At 62.9% G+C, this 21,027-nt stretch overlaps 1 protein-coding gene across 2 annotated transcripts; it reads left to right on the forward strand.

Annotated features, from left to right (window-relative positions):
- Positions 1-490: 490 nt before the first annotated feature.
- On the forward strand, positions 491-21,017 carry LOC146427181 (CUGBP Elav-like family member 3). Of its 2 annotated transcripts, none has more exons than XR_014856521.1 (13): positions 491-1,327; positions 4,475-4,557; positions 7,539-7,587; positions 9,741-9,869; positions 10,424-10,503; positions 11,883-12,026; positions 13,027-13,165; positions 14,247-14,396; positions 14,925-14,990; positions 15,581-15,679; positions 17,731-17,833; positions 19,504-19,635; positions 20,287-21,017. XR_014856521.1 is itself a non-coding variant. In XM_085082566.1 (13 exons), exons 1-12 carry the CDS (start codon positions 1,183-1,185, stop codon positions 19,629-19,631), a joined length of 1,356 nt encoding a protein of 451 aa, XP_084938692.1. In that variant the 5' UTR covers positions 497-1,182; the 3' UTR covers positions 19,632-19,635; positions 20,287-21,017. The 2 variants fall into 2 exon arrangements, 1 of the variants encoding a protein (XP_084938692.1); XM_085082566.1 differs by having other exon boundaries at positions 497-1,327; positions 17,690-17,833.
- The last annotated feature ends 10 nt before the right edge of the window (positions 21,018-21,027 follow it).

Genomic DNA, 21,027 nt, shown 5'->3' on the forward strand with positions numbered 1-21,027 from the left:
GTCCCCCTCCCTCCCCTCCCCCCGCGCGTGCGCACAGCCTCCGCCGGGAGCGCGCACGGGAGCGCGCCTGCCGCCCCCTCCCCAAAACATCCCAACCCCCACCGCCCCCGGGCCGGGCGGGGCTCTACCGGGGCCGTTCCTCCCGTTCCTCCCGTTCCCCTCCGGTTCCCTCCCGTTCCCTCCGGTTCCGCTCCGGTTCCACCTCCCGCGGCCAGCCCGGCTCTCCCCGCTCCCGTGCCGCTGCTGTCGCCGCTCTCCGTTCCGCTGTTGTCGCCGCTCTCCGGTTCCGAGCCCCTCCCCCTCCCCGCTTCCCAGTCCCGCTGTTGTCGCCGGTTCGCCGTGCCCGTTATCCGGTCCCGGTGCTCGGTTGCCGCTCCCCGGTACCGGTAGCCGCTTCCCAGCGCCCCATCCCCGCTCCGGGACTCCAGGCCCCGCTGTTGTTCCCGGTCCCGGTACCCCACAGCCGGTCCCGGTGCCCCACAGTCGGTCCCGGTGCCCAATTCCCGGTCCCGGTAACCGCTCCCCAGCTCCCCGTCCCCGCTGCCGCTCCCCAGGCCCCGCTGTTGTCTCCGGTGCCGGTGCCGACAGCCCGCTTCCCGGTGCCCGTTATCCGGTGCCCGTTATCCGGTGCCGCTAGCCGCTCCCCAGGCCCCGGTGTCGCTCCGGTGCCGCTCCCCGGTGCCGCTCTGACATCAGCACCGGGCGGGGCGGGGCGGGGCTGCCCCAACCGGGGAAGAAAAGCTTCTCCCGGTGCCGATCCCGGTGCCGATCCGCTATCCCGTACCCGCTCCCCGGTATCCGGTACCGCTACCCCAGCGGCAGGGCGGGGGGGCTCGGCCAGCACCGGGGCTCCGGCGGAGCCGATGGACCGAACCGGCCCTTGAGCTCCCCCCGCCCCCGCCCGGTACCGGCACCCTCCCCGAGCCATCCGCCGCGATTTCGGGCAGCGGCGGCCGGGAAACGGCCGGGCCGCACCGGGAGCGCCGGGAGCGCCGCCCCCCGGGCAGAGCTGCCCCCGCCCCGCCGCGCCCCGTCCCCGGAGCCGAGCCGAGCCCCGGGGCCGCCTCGTCCTTTGTGTGCGCCGGGCCGCCGGGCACCGCCGGGAGCAGCGGGAGCCGAGGCCGGGCGGGGATAGCGGCGAGCGGGAGCGGCCCCGGGGCGCGGGGAGCCCCCGGCGGCCCCATGAAGGAGCCCGACGCCATCAAACTCTTCGTGGGGCAAATCCCGCGGCACCTGGAGGAGAAGGACCTGAAACCCATCTTCGAGCAGTTCGGCAAGATCTACGAGCTCACCGTCATCAAGGACAAGTACACCGGCATGCACAAAGGTACGGGACCGGGAACGGGAATGGGGAACGGGAATGGGGAACGGGGACCGGGAATGGGAACCGGGAATGGGAATGGGAAACGGGAACGGGAATGGGCAGCGGGGATGGGTGCGGGGCACGGGGATGTGGGGACGGCCCCGGGATGTGGCCCCCGGTACCGGGAATGGCCTCAGATACCGGGATCAGCCCCGCGATGTGGCCCTCGGTACCGGGAACAGCTCCTGCTACAGGGAATAGCCCCGGGATTCAGCCCCCGGTAGCGGGAGTGGCCCCAGGTACCGGGATCAGCCCCGGGATGTGGCCCCCGCCACCGGGAATGGCCTCGTGATGTGGCCCTGTGGCCCGCGGTACCACGAACAGCTCCCAGAACCGGGAAGGGCCCCGCGATGTGGCCCTCGGTACCGGGAACAGTTCCCGGTGCAGGGAATAGCCCCGGGATTCGGCCCCCGCTACCGGGAGCAGCCCCAGATACCGGGATCAGCCCCAGGATACAGCCCCCGGTACCGGGCACAGCTCCCGGTACAGGGAATAGCCCGGGGACGCAGCCCCCGGTACCGGGAGTGGCCCTAGATGCCGGGATAAGCCCCGGGATGTGGCCCCCGGTACCGGGAGCGGCCCGTGGTACCAGGACTAGCCCCGGAATATGGCTCCCGGTAGCGAGACCAGCCCTGGGATGTGACCCCTGGCACCGGGAGCTGACCCCGGTACCGGGAGTGGCCCATGGTGCTGGGAACAGCTCCCGGTACCGGGATCAGCCCCGGGATGTGGCTCCCGGTACCGGGAGCGGCCTGTGGTACCAGGAATACCCGGAATATGGCTCCCGGTACCGGGAACAGCCCCTAACGGTGGGAACGGCCCCGTGATGGGGCCTCCGGTACCGGGAACTGCCCTGGGATTGGCCCCGGTACCGGGAGCAGCCCCGTGCCACGGCCTCCAGCACCAGGAACAGCTCCCGCTACCGGGAACAGCTCCCAGCACCGGGAATGGCCCCGTGACACAGCCCCGGTACCGGGAACAGCCCCGGGCTGGGGTACCCGCGACTGGGAACAGCCAGCAGCACCGGGAACAGCCCCGGGATGTGGCCTTTGGTACCGGGAACGGCTCCCGGTAGTGGGAATGGCTCCTGGTACCAGGAACAGTCGCTGTCACCAGGAGCAGCCTCGTGATGTGGCCTCCGGTACTGGGAACAGCCTCTGGTACTGGGAACAGCCCCGGGAACAGCCCCGGGTACAACCGAGGGCACCGGGAACAGCCCCAGGAACAGCCCCTGGTACCGGGAACAGCCCCAGGGAACTGGGAACAGCCCCTGGTACCGGGAACAGCCCCACAAACAGCCGTGGGTACAACCGAACAGCCCCAGCACAGCCAAAGGCCTTGAGCAACACCCGCAGCTCAGCCTACAGCCGCAGGCCCTGGGTACAACCGCAGGAACTGGGAACACTGGGAACAGCCCTGGCTACAGCCCCAGGCACCGGGAACAGCCCAGCCCGGGTACCCCGTGTCGGGGTGTCGCGGTGTTGGGGGTCCCAGGGCTGTGCGGCCATGGGGCTGTGCGGGGGTTGTGGGGCTGTGCGGTGTGTGTCACGGTGTCACGTGGTGACACCAGCTCCGGGGGTCCCCGGGGGTGGCCGGCTGTTGTTCCAGGTGTTGTTTCAGGGTGCCTGGTGGGTGTTGGGTGTCACCTGGGGACCCCTGCAGGTGACACCCAGCTCTGGGGGTGTCAGGTGGCAGTCTGGGTGTTGCTTTGGGGTGTCCAGCTGTTGTTTGCTTTGGGGTGTCCGGCTGTTGTTCCAGGGGCTGATTTAGGGTGTTGTGTCCACTTTTGGGGTGTCAGCTGCTCCCCCCGTGGCTCCTTGGGGGTCACCCTGACTCCGGGGGGTCCCTGGGGGTGTCAGGTTTCACTTTGGGGTGTCAGGGTGTTGTGCCAGGTGTTGTTTCAGGGTGTTGTTCCCACTTTTGGAGTGTCAGCTGTTGTTTCAGGGTGTCAGGTGCTGTTTCGGGGTGCTGTGCCCAGTTTTGGGGTGGCACTTGGTCACCCCGCGGCTCCCCGGGGGTGACACCAGCTCTGGGGGTCCCTGGGGGTGTCCAGGTGTTGTGTCAGGTGTTGCTTTGGGGTGTTGTTCCCAGTTTCGGGGTGTTGTTTCCGGTTTCAGGATGTCACCTGCTCACCCCGCGGCTCCATGGGGTCCCTGAGCTGGGAGTGTCACCCCGGGGTGTCACAGGCCCTGCTGGAGGTGTCCCCAAAGTGTCCCCAAGGTGTCCCCAAGGTGTCCCCGACCCCAAACCCGGGGGGTTCCTGAGCCCCCAAACCCCTGCTCTGGCTGTACCCCACGGCTGGGGGGTTTGGGGTTCCCAGAGGGGTTTTGGGGTCTCTCAGGGCTCTGGGCAGCGCTGACCCCACAGCCCAGGGGATTTTGGGGACCCCCGTGTGGGGTTTGGGGGGATGGGGGGAAGGGATGAGGGGCCTTAGGGGGGTCACTGCCCCAAAATGTGGGGTCTGGGGGCAATTTGGGGTTTGGGGCCTACTGGGGCTCTGGGGCTTATTTGGGGTCTATGGGGCTATTTGGGGTCTATGTGGCTATTTGGGGTCTGGGGGCTCAGGGGGGATTGGGGACTGTGGGGGGATCTGGGGTCTATTTGGGGTCTGGGGCCTTTGGGAGGCTCTGGTGTCACAGGGGAGATTTGGGGTCTGTGAGGGTGATTTAGGATCTCTAGGTGTGATTTGGGATCTACGGGAGCCATTTGGGGTCTACAGGGAGGATTTGGGGTCTATCTGGAGCCTGTGAGGGGATTTGGTGCCTGTAGGGGGTGATTTGGGGTCTGTGAGGGTATTTGGGATCTACGGGAGGATTTGGGATCTATGGGGGAATTTGAGATCTATAGGGAGGATTTGGGGTCTGTGGGGCTGTGGGTGCTCTCTGTGGGGTCTGTAGGGCCGTGAGTGCTCTGTGGGGTCTGTAGGACCAGGAGTGCTCTCTGTGGGGTCTATGGGGTCTGTGGGGCTCTCTGTGGGGTCTGTGGGGCTCTCTGTGGGGTTTGGCTCCTTTCGGGGCGCCACGGTCACTCCAGACCCTCTGTGTCCCCCCGGGGTCTCCCCCCCGTGACCCCACAAGCCCCCAGCCCCACTCTGACCCCTTTTCCCTTTAGGATGCGCCTTCCTGACCTACTGCGCCCGCGAGTCGGCCCTGAAGGCTCAGAGCGCCCTGCACGAGCAGAAAACCCTGCCGGGGGTGAGTGGGGGGCAGAGAAAAACCCCAAAACCCAGCCGGGATCCCCCACAGCCGGGAAACCCCAAAAATTACCATTAAACCTATAAAAATCGCCATTAGACCCCTAAAAATCGCTGTTAAATCCCTAAAAATCACCTTTAAACGCCCAAAAATGACTCTTAAACCTCTAAAAACGACCCTGAAACCTTTAAGAATCACCATTAAACCCCTAAAAATCTCCCCAAAACCTGTAAAAATCGCCCTGAAACCCCTAAAAATCACCATTAAACCCTCAAAAAGCAGCCTTAACACCCACAAAAATGACCCTTAAAGGCCCAAAAGCAGCCCTGAAACCCCTAAAAATCACCATTAATCTGCCCCAAAGATGACCCTTAAACTCCCCCAAAAATCACCCTCAAACCCTTAAAAATCACCCTTTAACCTCCCCAAAAATCACCCAGAATCCCCTCAAAAAAAACCACCCCTGATGGCCCCGAAAATCACCCTTAAACCCCAAAAATCATCCTTAATCCTCCCAAAATCACCCATATCATAACCCCCCAAAAGTCACCCTTAACCCCCCAAAATTGTCCTTAACCCCCCAAAATCACCCTTAAATCCCCAAAAAATCACCCTCAAAACCCCAAAAATCACCCTTAATCCCAAAAATGTCACTCTTAACCCTCCAAAAAATCGCCTTTAACCCCCAAAATCACCCTTAGTCCCCCAAAAATCACCTTTAACCCCCCAAAATGGTCCTTAACCTCCCAAAATCACCCTGAAATCCCTAAAAAATCACCTTCAACCCCCCAAAAATGGTCCTCAAACCCCCAAAATCACCTAAATCCCTAAAAAATCACCTTCAACCCCCCAAAAATGGTCCTTAACCTCCCAAAATCACCCTGAAATCCCTAAAAAATCACCTTCAACCCCCCAAAAATGGTCCTTAACCTCCCAAAATCACCCTGAAATCCCTAAAAAATCACCTTCAACCCCCCAAAAATGGTCCTTAACCTCCCAAAATCACCCTGAAATCCCTAAAAAATCACCTTCAACCCCCCAAAAATGGTCCTTAACCTCCCAAAATCACCCTGAAATCCCTAAAAAATCACCTTCAACCCCCCAAAAATGGTCCTTAACCTCCCAAAATCACCCTGAAATCCCTAAAAAATCACCTTTAACCCCCAAAATCACCCTCACCCCAACCCCCCACCCCTCTCCGGGACCCCCCAAGCCCCACTCGGGGGGTCATTATTTGGGGTGGGGGGCGCGGCCCCAACCATCTGCGAGGTGGTTAATTAGCGCCGCTAATGAGGGCCGCGCGCTAATGAGGCATTGGGACAACAAAGCCGGGAATTGGGGAGGGGGGGATGCAAATGAGGGGGGGCGGTCCGGCTCTGGGGTGCCCCCCAGCCCAAATATTGGATTTTGGGGAGGGGTCGCACCTCCCATCCCCCCACACCTTGATTTTGGGGGGATTTGGGGTTTTTTTGGGGGTCTCGGGGTGGTTTGGGGCTCATTTTGGGGGTCCCGAGATGATTTTTGGGGCGCAATTCGGGGGTCCCGGCAAAGGGATGGGGCCAGGGTGATTTGGGGTTTCTCTGGGGGTCCCTGGGTGATTTGGGATGCAGTTCGGGGGTCCCGGGATGGTTTGATTTACAATTCGGGGGTCCCAGGATGATTTTGGGCACAATCCGGAGGTCCCGGGGTGATTTTTGGGGCACAATCCGGGGGTCCCGGGGTGATCTGGGGTTTCATTGGGGGTCCCGATGTGATTTGGAGCACAATCCGGGGGTCCCGGGGTGATTTTTGGGGGGTCTCCTCTCCCCCCCCCGCTCTCCGCGCGTGTCCCGCCAGGCCCGGGGGGGATTTGGGGCTTCGCCGGGATAATCCCAGGATTTTGGGGCCGCAAATCCCGGGGGGGATTTAGGGGCGGGGGGGGTCAGGATTAGGGGCAGCCCCTCCCCCACCAGCTGCCCCCGCGGGGCTCAGGGGGGGTTGGGAATTTGGGGAGGGGGCGTCACGCCTTCCCCCCCCCCCAGCGCTGCGCTGTCCCCAAAGGGAACCCCCGGGGCTGCTTTTGGGGTGGAATTTGGGGTTTTTTATCTCCCACCCCCCTTCCCGCCCCCCCAGCCTGATCCAGCGCGGGGGGGGGAGGGGATTAGGGGGGATTAACCCCCCCGGGGGGCATTTCCAGCACCATCTGGGCCCGGGGGGGGTCGGGGGGGCCAAATTCGCTTTCGGCGGCGAAAGGAGAGGCTCGGAGCGGCTCGGGGTCACCCGGGGATGGACCCGCCCCCCCGCGCCCCCCCGCCGCACAAACCACCCCAAAATCACCCCAAATCCCCCCGAAATCCCCCCAAAAACCGCCCCGAGCCATCGCCCCCCCTTTCCCCGAGGGGTGCGGAGGGGTCTGGGGTCTCCCCAGCCCCGGGGGGGTCTCCCCCTCCCCAAATTTCCATCCCTCCCCCCCCCGTCCGCCCCTCCCCATCCCCGTCATTGTTTATCGCGAGCGCTGATGACGTCAGCGGCGTTGCCGGGCAACGGCGATGGGTAAATTGGGGATGAGTGGGCGGTTGCCATGGAGAGCAGCCGGCCGTTGCCATGGCAACCGCGCATCTGCGCCCTCCCCCTCCCCTCCCCCCCCGCCCCGTTCCTTTGGGGGTTCCGGGGGGCGTGGGGGGGGGAGGGGGGGAGGGGGAGGCTTCATCCCCCCCTAATTAACGGGGGGGGGAGGGGAGCTCATTAACGAGCCCCCTCGGGCCCCCCTCCCCCCCCACGGCAGCGCCTCCCGTTGCTAGGTAACGGGATGCAGGGCCGGCGTTGCCATGGCGACCGGAGCATCTTTGGGGGGAGGTGTGGGGTGGGCTGGGGGTCCCGGGGGGTCTCGGGAGGTCTCGGGGGGTTCCGGGGGGTCTCAGAGGGTCTCAGAGGGTCCCGGGGGGTCCCGGGGGGTCTCGGGGGGTCTCAGTGTCCCCAGCCCCCCTCTGTGTCCCCCCCAGATGAACAGACCCATCCAGGTGAAGCCAGCGGACAGTGAGAGCCGAGGAGGTACCGCCCCCCCAAAAAAATCCCAAAACCGCCCGAAAATCCCCAAAAACAACCCCCAAACACACCCGAACACCCCCCAAATCCCCCAAAACACCCCAAAACATCCCCAAAATCCCCCCAAACACCCCCAAATTATCCCTAAAGACCCCCAAAACCCACCGAACAACCTGTCCCCAAACCCCGTGTCCCCAAGTCACCCCAGGGTCACCCCCCTAAAGTGAGACCCCCCAAGGCCACCCCAGGTCTGTCCCCACCCCACGGCGGGTGTCCCCAAGGCGGGGAGTCCCCAGCCGTGTCCCCAACCCTGCCATGTCCTCGTTCCCTGGGAGTTGTCACCAGATTCCCAATCCCAGTGTCCCCAGTGTGGGTCAGGGGTCCCCACTCCCAGTGTCCCCATTCCCAGTGTCCCCATTCCCGGGGGTCCCAGTCAGTCCCAGTGTCCCCATATTCCCATCCCTGGTGGTCCCAACCCAGCCCATCCCGGTGTCCCCAGCCCTGGATGTCACCCCATCCCGGTGTCCCCATACCTCCTTGCCCAAGGTCCCCTCCTCAGTGTCCCCATTCCTAGAAGTCCCATCCCACCCCAGTGTCCCCACCCCAGTGTCCCCATCCTGGGGCTCTCAGCCCGTCATGTCCCCATATTCCCATCCCCAGAGTCCCAGCTCATCCCAGTGTCCCCATCGCAGTGTCCCCATGTCCCCATCCCCAAGGGTCTCAATATTCCCATTTCAGGGGTGCCATCCATGCCATGCCATCCCAGTGTCCCCCTGTCCCCACCCCCCTGTCCCCATCCCGGGGCTCTCAGCCCATCCCAGTGTCCCTGTCCCTAGGTCCCAGCCCATCCCAATGTCCCCACTCGAGCCTTCCTGTGGCCCGTGGCCATGTCCCCATGCCAGTGTCCCCACACTGGTGTTCTGGTGCCACCTGAGGTGTCCCCATGCCAGTGTCCCCATGCTGGTGTCTCTGTGCCAGTGTCCCGGTGCCACCTGCGGTGTCCCCATGCCAGTGTCCCAGTGCCAGCCATGGTATCCCCACACCAGTGTCCCCATGCCAGTGTCCCATGCCGGTGTCCCATGCCGGTGTCCTGGCACCACCTGAGGTGTCCCCACGCCTGTGTCCCTGTGCCGGTGTCCCTGTGCCAGTGTCCTGGTGCCACCCACAATGTCCCTGTGCCAGTGTCCTCATGCTGGTGTCCTCATGGGGGTGTCCCAGTGCCAGCTGCCATGTCCCCATACCCGTGTCCTGGTGCCAGCCGTGGTGTCACTACGCCCATATCCCTGTCCGGGTGCCACAGGTGGTTTCCCTGTGCTGGTGTCCTGGTGCCACCAGCGCTGTCCCCTCACCCGTGTCCTGGTGCCACCAGCGCTGTCCCCTCACCCGTGTCCTGTTGCCACCAGCGCTGTCCCCTCCCCTGTGTCCTGGTGCCCATGTCCCCATGCCCTGTCCCAGTGCGTGTGTCAATGTCCCAGTGTGTCCCCACACCCGTGTTCTGGTGCCCCACTGGTCCCCACCCCCTGCCCAGTGTCCCTGTGCTGGTGTCCCCACGCCCATGTCCTGGTGCCACCGGTGGTGTCGCAGTGCTCATGTCCTGGTGCCACCCGCACTGTCCCCATGCCTGGTGGCCTGGTGCCCCGTCCCAGTGCCACCCATGGCGTCCCCACACCTGTGTCCTGGTGCCACCTGCGCCGTCCCCATGCCTGTGTCCTGGTGCCAGTGACAGTGTCGCGGTGCCATGTTCCGGTGCCACCCGCAGTGTCCGGGTGCCTGTGTCCTGGTGCCACCAGTGGTGTCCCCATGCTGGTGTCCCAGTGCCACCCTTGGTGAGCCTGTGCCCCCGTCCTGGTGCCACCCTCACTGTCCCCATGCATGTGTCCGATGCCACTTGCGGCGTCCCTGTGCCCATGTCCCTGTGCCCTGTCCTGATGCCACCGCGGTGTCTCTGTGCCCATGTCCCATTGCCCATGTCCCATTGCCATCTGCGGTGTCCCCGTGCCCTGTCCCAATGCCACCACGGTGTCTCCATGCCCCTACCCGATGCCACCATGGTGTCCCTGTGCCCTGTCCCGATGCCACCATGGTGTCCCTGTGCCCTGTCCCGATGCCACCATGGTGTCCCCATGCCCTGTCCCGATGCCACCGCGGTGTCCCCGCAGAGGACCGGAAGCTGTTTGTGGGGATGCTGAGCAAGCAGCAGGCAGACGAGGATGTGCGCAAGATGTTCGAACCTTTCGGCACCATCGACGAGTGCACGGTGCTGCGCGGCCCCGATGGCACCAGCAAAGGTGGGGACACCCCTGGGGACAACCCTGGGGACACCCCTGGGGACACCCCTGGGGACACCCCTGGGGACACCGGGGTGGGCAGGAGTCCTGCGGGGGTCCCTGGGGTGGGAACAGGGAGATCTGTGGGGAAGGGATGGGATTGAGGGGGAAATGCAGCAGGGATTGGATTTAGGGGAAACGTGGCAGGGACGGGGTTTGGGGTGGAAACACAGCAGGGATGGGATTTAGGGTCAGAAATGTGGCTGGGATGGGGTTAAGGGGTGGAAACGTGGCAGGGATGGGGTTTAGGGGGGAAACACAGCAGGGATGGGATTTAGGGGGAAATGCAGCAGGGATTGGATTTAGGGGAAACAGGGGAGGGATGGGGTTTGGGGTGGAAACACATCAGGGATGGGGCTAAGGGGCTTGGTGGGGCAGCTGGAGGAGGTCCATGGGGTGATGGGGGTGCTGTGGACTCCCTGGGGACACCCTGGGGACACCCTGGGGACACCCTGGGGACTCCCTGGGGACTCCCTGGGGACACCCTGGACCCACCATGGCCCCGATGTCCCCAGGCTGTGCCTTCGTCAAGTTCCAGAGCCATGCGGAGGCTCAGGCTGCCATCGCCGCCCTGCATGGGAGCCGCACGCTGCCGGTGAGGGACTGTCCTCGGTGGTGTCACCTTTGTGTCACCTTTGGCATCCCCATCACTGTCCTTGGCCTTGTCACCTTTGGTGTCACCTTTGTCACGCCATCATTGTTCCCTTCATCATCTCCTTCATCATCTCCTCCATCATGCCCATCACCATCCTCAGTGCTGTCACCTTCACCATCCCCATCACCATACTCAGCACTGTCCCCTTCATGTCACCTTTGTCATCCTCATCATCCTCCCTTTGTCATCCTCTTCATTGTCCTTGTCATGGTCCTTTGTCATGTCCCCATCACCATCCCCTTCCTCATCTTCATCATCACCCTCATCATTGCTCCCTTCATCACCCTCATCGTTCCCATCATCCCCCCTGCCATCGTCCCCATCATCACTCCCACCATGACCCTCATCATCCTCCTCACCATCATCTCCCTCATTGCCGCCATTGTCACCGTCATCCTGCTCATCATCTCCTTCATTGTCCCCTTCATCATCCCCTTTGTAATCCTCATCATCATCCTCATCATCATCCTCATCATCATCCCCACCATTGTCCCCACATCATCCTCATCATCCCCATTATCCCCTCTCCACCATTCCCATCATCATCCCCATCATCATCCTCACCATCCTCTTCATCCTCTCCTTCATTGTCACCTCTACCATGATCCCATCATCATCATCTCCACCATTGTCCCCATCATCATCCTCTTCATCCTCTCCACCATCATCCCATCATCATCCTCATCACTGCTCCCACCATCATCCTCTTCATCACCTTCCTCATCCCCACCACTGTCCCCACCATCACCTCCTCCTCTGTCCCCTCTGCCATCACCCCATCATCATCCTCACCACTGTCCCCACCATGTCCCCCACCATCCCCTTCATCACCTCCTTCCTGGTCTTCCTCACCTTGTTACAGCCCAACCATCATTCTCACCACCGCTGCCACTATTGTCCCCATCATCATTGTCCCCTTCACTGTCCCCTCATCATCCTCATCATCCCTCTTACTATGTCACCACTGTCCCCATCATCATCCCCACCCTTGTCCTCACCATCATCTTCATCGCCTCCACCTTCTCACTTCCACCACCATCCCAGTGTCCCCATCCCCGAGTCCCAGTCCATCCAGTGTCCCCATACCCACATCCCCGAGTCCCAGTCCATCCCAATGTCCCCATCCCTGGGATTCCAGACCATTCCAGTGTCCCCATATCCCCATCCCATCCCAATGTCCCCATCCCTGGACCCTGTGACAACCCAGCCATCGTGCCCATCACCTCTCTCACTCTGAGTGACCACAAATGACCCCGACTGACCCCAAATGACCCCGAGTGACCTTGAGTGACCCCGAGTGACCCCCGCGGTGTCCCCAGGGCGCCTCGTCCAGCCTGGTGGTGAAGTTTGCGGACACGGAGAAGGAGCGAGGGCTGCGGAGGATGCAGCAGGTGGCCAGTCAGCTGGGCATGTTCAGCCCCATCGCCCTCCAGTTCGGAGCCTACAGCGCCTACACACAGGCAGTACGGAACTGGGATGGACTGGGAGGGACTGGGAGGGACTGGGAGGGACTGGGATGGACTGGGGACACTGGGGACACTGGGGACATTGGGGACACCAGTCAGCTGGGCATGTTCAGCCCCATCGCCCTCCAGTTCAGAGCCCACAGCGCCTACACACAGGCAGTATGGAACTGGGAGGGACTGGGAGGGACTGGGAGGGACTGGGATGGACTGAGATGGACTGGGGACACTGGGGACATTGGGGACATGGGGAGGGGATGGACACTGGGGTGACATCTCTGGGGAGATGATAGTCCCATATCCCGGGGTTTTGGTGGCACTGGGGTCGTCCCTGTGCCAGCAGTGGCGGGTGGTGGCAGTGGTGGCAGTGACAGCGGTGACTGTGGTGGCCGCGTGGTGCCAGCCATGTCCCCATAGCTGATGCAGCAGCAGGTGGCCCTGGTGGCACTGGGGTGACATCTGTGGGGAGATGATGGTTCCATATCCTGGTGTTTTGGTGGCACTGAGGTGACATCCATGGGATGGTCTCCCTGCAGTGGCAGTGGCAGGTGGTGGCAGTGGCACTGTCCCCACAGCTGATGCAGCAGCAGGTGGCCTTGGTGGCACTGGAGTGGTCCAGGGGAGGTCCCCGTGGTGGCAGTGGTGGGTGGTGGCGCTGCCCATTGTCCCCACTTCCCCCATTGTCCCCACAGCTGTTGCAGTAGCAGGCGGCCCTGGTGGCACTGGGGTGACATCCTTGGGGAGATGATGGTTCCATATCCTGGGGTTTTGGTGACATTGGGTTGGTCTCCATGGTGGTGGCGGGTGGTGGCAGTGGCGCTGCCCATTGTCCCCATTGTCCCCATTGACCCCATTGTCCCCGTTGTCCCCACTATCCCCATTGTCCCCATTGTTCCCATTGTCCCTGTTGTCCCCATTGTCCTCATTGCCCCCATTGTCCCCACTGTCCTCACTGTCCCCACTGTCCCCGTTGTCCCCACTGTCCCCATTGTCCCCACAGCTGATGCAGCAGCAGGCGGCCCTGGTGGCCGCGCACTCGGCCTACCTCAGCCCCATGGCCACCATGGCCGTCCAGATGCAGCACATGGGAACGGTCAACCCCAACGGGCTCATCGCCACCCCCCTGCCACCCTCCTCAGGTACAGAACAGTGGGGACATGGGGGACAGTGGGGACAGCGGGGACATGGGGGACAGTGGGGACAGTGGGGACATGGGGAGGGGAGTGGGGCTGGGGGACATGGGGGGTGGGGACATGGGGTTGGGGATACTGAGGTGAGACACGGAAATGGGGGACAGGGAGATGGAGGGTGGGGAGGATGGGGACAATGGGGACAATGGGGACAATGGGGACAATGGGGACAATGGGGACAATGGGGAGGGGACATGGGGTGGGGTGGGGTGTGGTGAGGATGGGGACAGTAGGGACAATGGAGAGGGGACATGAGAGATGGGGGACATGGGGTGTGGGGGCAGTGGGGGTGGGAACAACGAGGAGGGACATCTGGAATGGGGACAATGGGGAGGGGGACATTGGGGATGTGGGGCAGCAGGGATGGGACATGGGGATGGGGACATTGGGGAGGGACACCTGGAATGGGAACAACAGGGAAAGGCAGCAAGGAGGGGCAGCAGTGGGGTTTGGGACACTGAGGGGGACACGGAAATGGGGGGTGCTGGGGATGGGGACACCAGGGAGGGACATCAGGGATGGGGACACTAGGGCTGGGGACACTGGGGAGGAGATATCGGGATGGGGGACAGTGAGGAGGGACACCAAGGATGGGGACACCATGGATGGGATGCCATGGATGGATGGGGACACCACCAATGGGACACCAGGGGTGGGATGGGGACATCATGGATGGGACATGGGATATATGGAGACACCATGGATGGGTTGGGGACACCACAGGCCCTGGGGGTTCCGAGGTTCTCCTGGTGCCCTCAAAGTCCCAGGGATGTCCCTAATATTCCGGGAGTGTCCCTGGTGTCGCGGGGGTGTCGCTGGTGGTGATGACAGTGTCCCTGGGGTGTCCCCGGTGGTGACAGGGCTGTCCCGGGGATGTCCCTGGTGCCCCGGGAGTGTCCCCCGCAGTGACAGCGCTCTCCCGGGGGTGTCCCTGGTGCCCCGGGGGTGTCCCCGCTGGCGATGGCAGTGTCCCGGTGGTGTCCCCCACGTCCCGGGGATGTCCCCCGCGGTGACAGCGCTGTCCCCGCAGGAACCAGCACGCCCCCGGCCATGGCTGCCACCCCCGTCCCCGCCATGGCAGCGCCGCTGAGCGTCAATGGCTACAGCCCCGTGCCCGCGCAGCCCGCCGGACCCGCCGCGCCCGACGCTGTCTATGCCGGAGCTGTGCCCCCCTTCCCAGGTGCCCAGCGACCCTCTGACCCCCGAACCCCCGGAACCCCGACACCTGAGCCCCCCTTCCCAGGTGCCCAGCGACCCCCTGAGCCTCCCTTCCCAGGTGCCCCCCGAGACCCCGAGCCCCCGACCCCTGAGCCCCCCTGAGCCCCCCGGACCCCGACCCCTGACCCCCCGAACCCCGACACCTGAGCTTCCTGAGGCCCCCTTCCTAGGTGCCCAGAGACCCCCCCAACCCCCAGCTCCCGAACCCGAGCCCGACCCCCCAACCCCCGAACCCACTTCCCAGGTGCCCCCGACCCCCGAACGCCGACCCCCTGAGCCCCCCTAGTGCCCCCCCGAACCTCCGAGCTCCTGACCCCCGACCCCCCGAGCCCCCCTTCCCAGGTGGCTCCCAGCCCCGAGCCCCCCAGATAGCCCCTAGCCCCCCTGTGCTCCCAGCCCAGAGCCCCCCGAGTCTCCGAGCCCCCCGACCCCCCTTCCCAGGTGCCCCCCGAGCCCCCCGCGCAGCCCCTAACGCCCCCTGTGCCCCCAGCCCAGAGCCCCGCGGCCCCCGGCGATCCCCTGCAGCAGGCGTACGCGGGCATGCAGCACTACACTGGTGCGTACTGGGCAAACTGGGGCGACTGGGAGGGGAAGGGAAGGGGTGGGGGGACACTGGGGGACACTGGGAGGGACTTGAGGGGTGTGTTGTGGCACTGGGGAGCACTGGGATGGCACTGGGAGGGACTGGGAGGGACTGGGATGGCACTGGTGACACTGGTGGCCCCCAGATGTGTACCGGGAGGGTGTTGGAGGGCACTGGGGTGGCAGTGGGGTGTCACTGGGATGGACTGGGATGGACTGGGATGGCACTGGTGGCACTGGGGTGGCATTGGTGTGGCAGTGGGGTGTCACTGGGATGGACTGGGATGGCACTGATGGCACTGGGGTGGCAGTGGGGTGTCACTGGGATGGACTGGGATGGCACTGGGGTGGCAGTGGGGTGTCACTGGGATGGACTGGGATGGCACTGATGGCACTGGGGTGGCAGTGAGGAGTCACTGGGATGGACTGGGATGTAACTGCTGTCCCTAGGAGGGCACTGGGAGGGCACTGATGTCACTGGGATGATGTCGCTGGTGTCACTGGTGTGTCACTGGTGTCCCTGGTGCCACCCAGCTGATGTCCCTGGTGTCCCTGTCCCCCCAGCCGCATACCCAGCCGCCTATGGTCTGGTCAGCCCTGCCTTCGCCCCCCCGGGACCCCTGCTCGCCCCCCCGCCCCCCCCGCAGCAGCAGCAGCGTGAAGGTGAGACCCCCGAGTGACCCCCGAGACCCCCTGAGTGACCCCCTGAGAGACCCCTGAGACCCCCTGAGACCCCCGAGTGACCCACCACCCCGTGACCCCTAAGACCCCTGAGAGACCCCCGAGACCCCCAAGATCACCCCGAAATCCTTTCCGGGACCTCCCCAAACACCCCGAGATCACCCAGGACCCCTCGGACCCCCCAGGAACACTCCCGGGACCCCCCGGGACCCCCTGAGACCCCCCGGACTACCCAAGATCCCCTCGGACCCCCTGGACCTTCCTGAGACCCCCTGGGACCCCTGGGACCCCCACCCCGAGGGAGGGGCTTTAGGGTGTCCCAGGGAATTGGGGGGCAGCTGGGGGATTTGGGGTGACCCCCTGGATTTAGGGTGACCCCCTGGATTTGGGGTGTCATGGGGGGTCAAGGATCCCATGGGGGGGCTGGTTTGGGGGACAAAGAGAAGGGTTTGGGGTCACACGGCCTGGTTTGGGGACACAGCACTGAGTTTGGGGTCACGGGGCTGGCTTTGGGGTCCCATGTCCAGTTCCGGATCCTATGCCCGGTTCTGGGTTCCGTTTTGGGTTTTGGGGTCCCGTGTCCAGTTCTGGGATCCCATTTTGGGTTCCGGGATCCCATTTTGGGTTCACAGCTCCGGTTTGGGGTCCAGTGTCCATTCTGGGGTCCCGTTTGGGGTCCCGTTTTGGGTTCTGGGACCCATGTCCATTTTGGAAACCCGTTTTGGGTTTTGGGGTTCCGTGTCCATTTCGGGGTCCTGTTTTGGGGTCCCATTGTGGGTTCTGGATCCCATGTCCAGTCTGAGGTCCCATTTAAGGATCCCATTTTGGGTTTGGGGTCCCAGCTCCAGTCCGAGGTCCTGCTGGGGTCCTGTGTGGGTTTTGGGGTCCCATTTTGGGTTCTGTGTCCCATGTCCTGTTCAGTTCTGTCCCGTGTCTGGTTTGGGATCCCATTTTGGGTTTTGGGGTCCCATTTCCAGTCTGAGGGCCCATTTTAGGGTCCTGTTTTGGGTTTGGGATCCCATGTCCATTTTGGGATGCCATTTTGGGTTCCCAAATGGGAACTGGATCCCATGTCCAGTCTGAGGTCCCATTTGGGGTCCCATTTTGGGTTTTGGGGTCCTGTGTCCATTTTGGGATCCCATTTTGGATGTTGGGGTCTCATTTTGGGTTTTGAGGTCCCGCTGGGGTCCTGTGTGGGTTTTGAGGTCCTGTTGGGGTCCCATGGCGGTTTCGGGATCCTGTGTCCTGTTTGGGCTCCAGTTTGGGATCCCATGTCCAGTCCGAGGTCCCGTTGGGGTCCTGTGTGGGTTTCAGGATCCCATGTCCAGTTTGGGATCCCGTGTTGGGTTTTGAGGTCCCATTTGGGGTCCCATTTTGGGTTTTGAGGTCCCATGGGGGTCCCGTGTGTGTTTTGGTGTCCCATGTCCAGTTTGGGATCCCATTTTGGGTTTTGGGATCCCATCTCCAGTCTGAGGTCCTGTTGGGGTCCCGTTTTGGGTTTTGAGGTCCCGCTGGGGTCCTGTGTGGGTTCCGGAATCCCATGTCCATTTTGGGGTCCCATTTTGGGTTTTGGGGTCCTGTTTTGGGTTTGAGGTCCTATTTTGGGTTTTGAGGTCCTGTTGGGGTCCCGCGTGGGTTTCAGGATCCCGTGTCCTGTTTGGGGTCCCATGTCCGGTCCGAGGTCCCGCTGGGGTCCCGTGTGGGTTTCGGGATCCCGTGTCCTGTTTGGGGTCCCATTTTGGGTTTTGAGGTCCTGTTGGGGTCCCGTGTGCGTTTCGGGATCCTGTGTCCATTTTGGGATCCTATTTTGGGTTTTGGGATCCCATCTCCAGTCTGAGGTCCTGTTGGGGTCCCGTTTTGGGTTTGGGGTCCCATTTTGGGTTTGGGGTCCTATTTTGGCTTTTGGGGTCCTGTTTTGGGTTTTGAGGTCCCGCTGGGGTCCCGTGTGGGTTCCGGGACGCCGTCCCAGGTGTGACCCCGCTCCCTCCGCAGGCCCCGAGGGCTGTAACATCTTCATCTACCACCTGCCCCAGGAGTTCGCCGACACCGAGATCCTACAGATGTTCCTCCCCTTCGGCAACGTCATCTCCGCCAAGGTGTTCGTGGACAGAGCCACCAACCAGAGCAAGTGCTTCGGTACGGCCGCGACAGGGGACACGGGACAGGGACACGGGGACACGGGGACACGGGGACACGGGGACATGGGGACATGGGGACATGGGGACATGGGATACAGGATATGGGGTATGGAGACACGGGGATATGGGGACATGGGGATATGGGGACATGGGGATATGGGGATATGGGATATGGGGTATGGAGACACGGGGATATGGGGACATGGGGAGAGGGGGACATGGGGATGGGGATATGGGGATATGGGGACATGGGGACAAGGGGACATGGGGACAGTGGGACAGTGGGGATATTGGGACACGGGGACACAGGGACATGGGGACAGTGGTGACATGGGGACAGTGGGGATATTGGGATATGGCATACGGCATATGGGATATGGAGACACAGGGACTTTGGGGACAGTGGAGATATTGGGGACATTGGACTATGGGGACCCTGGGGACATTGGAGATGTTGAGGATAGTGAGGACACTGGGGACATTTGGGATATTGGGATATGGGGACACTGGAGATGTTGGGGATGTTGAGGATATTTGGGATATTGGGGACACTGGGGACATTGGAATATGGGGTAGGGAGGTATGGGGTATGGGGTGGAGGATATGGGGACACTGGGACATGGGGACATCGGGGACATTGGCGACATTGGGGATGTGGGAATATGGGAACATGGGGATATTGGGATATGGGTTATGGGGATATTGGGGACAGGGGGACAGGGATATTGGGATGTGGGATATTAGGATATGGGGATATGGGACACTGGCGACATTGGGGACACTGGGGACATTGGCCATATTGGGGATCTTGGAGATATTGGGATATGAGATATAGGGCAAGAGGTATGGGATATGGGGACATTGGGATGTGGGGACATTGGGATATGGGACATTGGGATATGGGGACATTGGGATATGGGATGTGGAGACATTTGGGACATGGAGGAACATGGGGTATGGAGATGTGGAGATATAAGACATGGGGACACAGGGGACACAGGGGGACACAGGGGACACAGGGGGACACTGGGGACACAGGAACGTTAGGGCAGATGGGATATGGGATTTGGGGACGTGGAAGGGACAGCAAGGACAGGGACAGCAGGGCCAGGGGTGGCAGCGCCATGGTCAGGACTTGGGGACATCATGGCCAGAAACAGCATTTCCTGATGTCCCCGATGTCCCCTACCGCCGATGTTGTCGCTGTCCCCTCTGGTCTTTGCTGTCCCCTGTGTCCCCTCTGCCCCCATCCCCTCTGTCACATTTGTCCCCAATGTCCCCTCTGTCCCTCCATCCCCTCATCCTCTGTCCACTTTGTTCCCCTGTCCCTCATGTCCCTATGTCTCCTGTGTCCCCACGTCCCTATGTACACATGTCCCCCCTGTCCCCATGTCCCCCATGATATCACCCCTGTCCCCATGATGTCCCCATGATGTCCCCATGATGTTCCCACATCCCCCAATATCCCCAATGTCCCCATGTTGCCCTGTCCCTGTGATATCCCCATGATGTCCCCACACTCCCTGATGTCCCCCATATCCCCGTCCCCATGATGTCCCCGTGTCCTCCAATGTCCCCAATGTCCCCACACCCTCCCATATCCCCACAATGTCCCCACAATGTCCCACAATGTCCCCAATGGCCCCACGATGTCCCCAATGTCCCCAGGCTTCGTGAGCTTTGACAACCCGGCGAGCGCTCAGGCAGCCATCCAGGCCATGAACGGCTTCCAGATCGGCATGAAGAGGCTCAAGGTGCAGCTCAAGAGGCCCAAAGATGCCAACAGGCCCTACTGAGCCGGTGAGACACCTGGGGACACCTGGGGACACCTGGGGACACCTGGGGACAACCTGGGCACAGCCTGGGAACAGTGTGGGGACACCCTTGGGACTGCCCTTGGGCTGGGAACTGCCCTGGGACACCCTGGGGACACCCTGGGCTGGGGACATCCTGGGGACACCCTGGGGACACTCAGAGACACCCCGGGATAGCCCTCTGGGACACCCTGGGGACACCCCTGGGAATGAGAACCCCCCTGGGACACCCTGGGGACACTGTGGGGACACCCCTGAGACTGCCCTGGGCTGGGAACCCCCCCGGGACACCCCTGCGACCCCCCGGGACCCCCAGGAAATCCCACCAGGACCCCAAGGTTTGGATTCCCCGCATTGGGATTCGGGGAGTCCCAGGGAACTGGGAGGGGCTGGAAGTGCCCAGGGGGTATTTGGGGTGCCCTGGGGGGTATTTGGGTGTCCCAGAGAACGGGTGGTGTGTGGGGTGACAGAGCCCCCCAAACCCCCCCTGACGCAGCCCCCTCCCCAATCCCCCCCAGGTCGGCAGGCTCTTTGGGGTTATTTGGGGTTCCCAGGGGTTATTTGGGGTGTCTGGGGTGGGAATTTGGGGTCCCCAGGGGTCATTCTGACGCAGCCCCCTCCCCAATTTCCCCCCCAGGTCGGCAGGCTCCGGAGCAGCAGCACCTCTGGCTGCCCCCCCATCGCAGAGCCCCCTCCCCAGATTCCAGCGGTGCCGGGGGGGCTCGGTCCTGCTGGGGGGGGCCAGACCCCCCCACGCTCAGGAAGGATGGACCCCCCCTCCAGCCCCCCCAGTCCATCCCAGTCCATCCCAGTCCATCCCAGTGCAGGGTGCCCCCCCAGCTCTGATTTTGGGGGGTCCTGCCCACCCTGGGGGTCCCCAAAAGGACCCTCCCCCCCCTCATTTCCCACCCCCCCCGGACCCTTCTTGGGGCTTTTCTCACCAAACAGGACCAAAAGCAGCTCCAAGCCGGGGGGCACTGGGGGGACTGGGATAAACTGGGATAAACTGGGGGGGTCTGGGGGTCCCAAAGGGGGGGACACTGCCACCCCCCCCATGTCCCCCCGGGGGCGCAGCGGGACCCCCAACACTGCCACTGCCACCCGCTCCGCCCCCAACCTGCCTCAGTTTCCCCTTGGGATGGGCTGGGACTGGGATAAACTGGGACTGGGATGGACTGGGACTGGGATAAACTGGGACTGGGATGGACTGGTGCTGGGACAATCCGGTACTGGGATTCTCCACCACCGGGATGGTCTGCCATGGGGATGCTCTGGCACTGGGATGCTCCCACACCAGGAGGCTCCAGTATGGGATTCTCTGGGACTGGAATGAATGGTCTGAAACTGGGATGATCCAACACTGGGATGCTAAGCTGGG

The sequence above is a fragment of the Lichenostomus cassidix genome, chromosome 25 (assembly GCF_008360975.1).
Source record: "Lichenostomus cassidix isolate B80296 chromosome 25, HeHo_3.0, whole genome shotgun sequence".
Lineage (NCBI taxonomy): Eukaryota > Metazoa > Chordata > Aves > Passeriformes > Meliphagidae > Lichenostomus > Lichenostomus cassidix.

What these genes read in the sequence shown, in the direction of transcription:
- LOC146427181 (XM_085082566.1), top strand. Translation starts at nt 1,183, where the DNA reads ATGAAGGAGCCCGACGCCATCAAACTCTTCGTGGGGCAAATCCCGCGG. An exon ending in AGCAGAAAACCCTGCCGGGG is followed by an intron (nt 4,558 to 7,538) that starts GTGAGTGGGGGG and finishes TGTCCCCCCCAG; the next exon opens with ATGAACAGACCCATCCAGGT. An exon ending in CCCCGATGGCACCAGCAAAG is followed by an intron (nt 9,870 to 10,423) that starts GTGGGGACACCC and finishes CGATGTCCCCAG; the next exon opens with GCTGTGCCTTCGTCAAGTTC.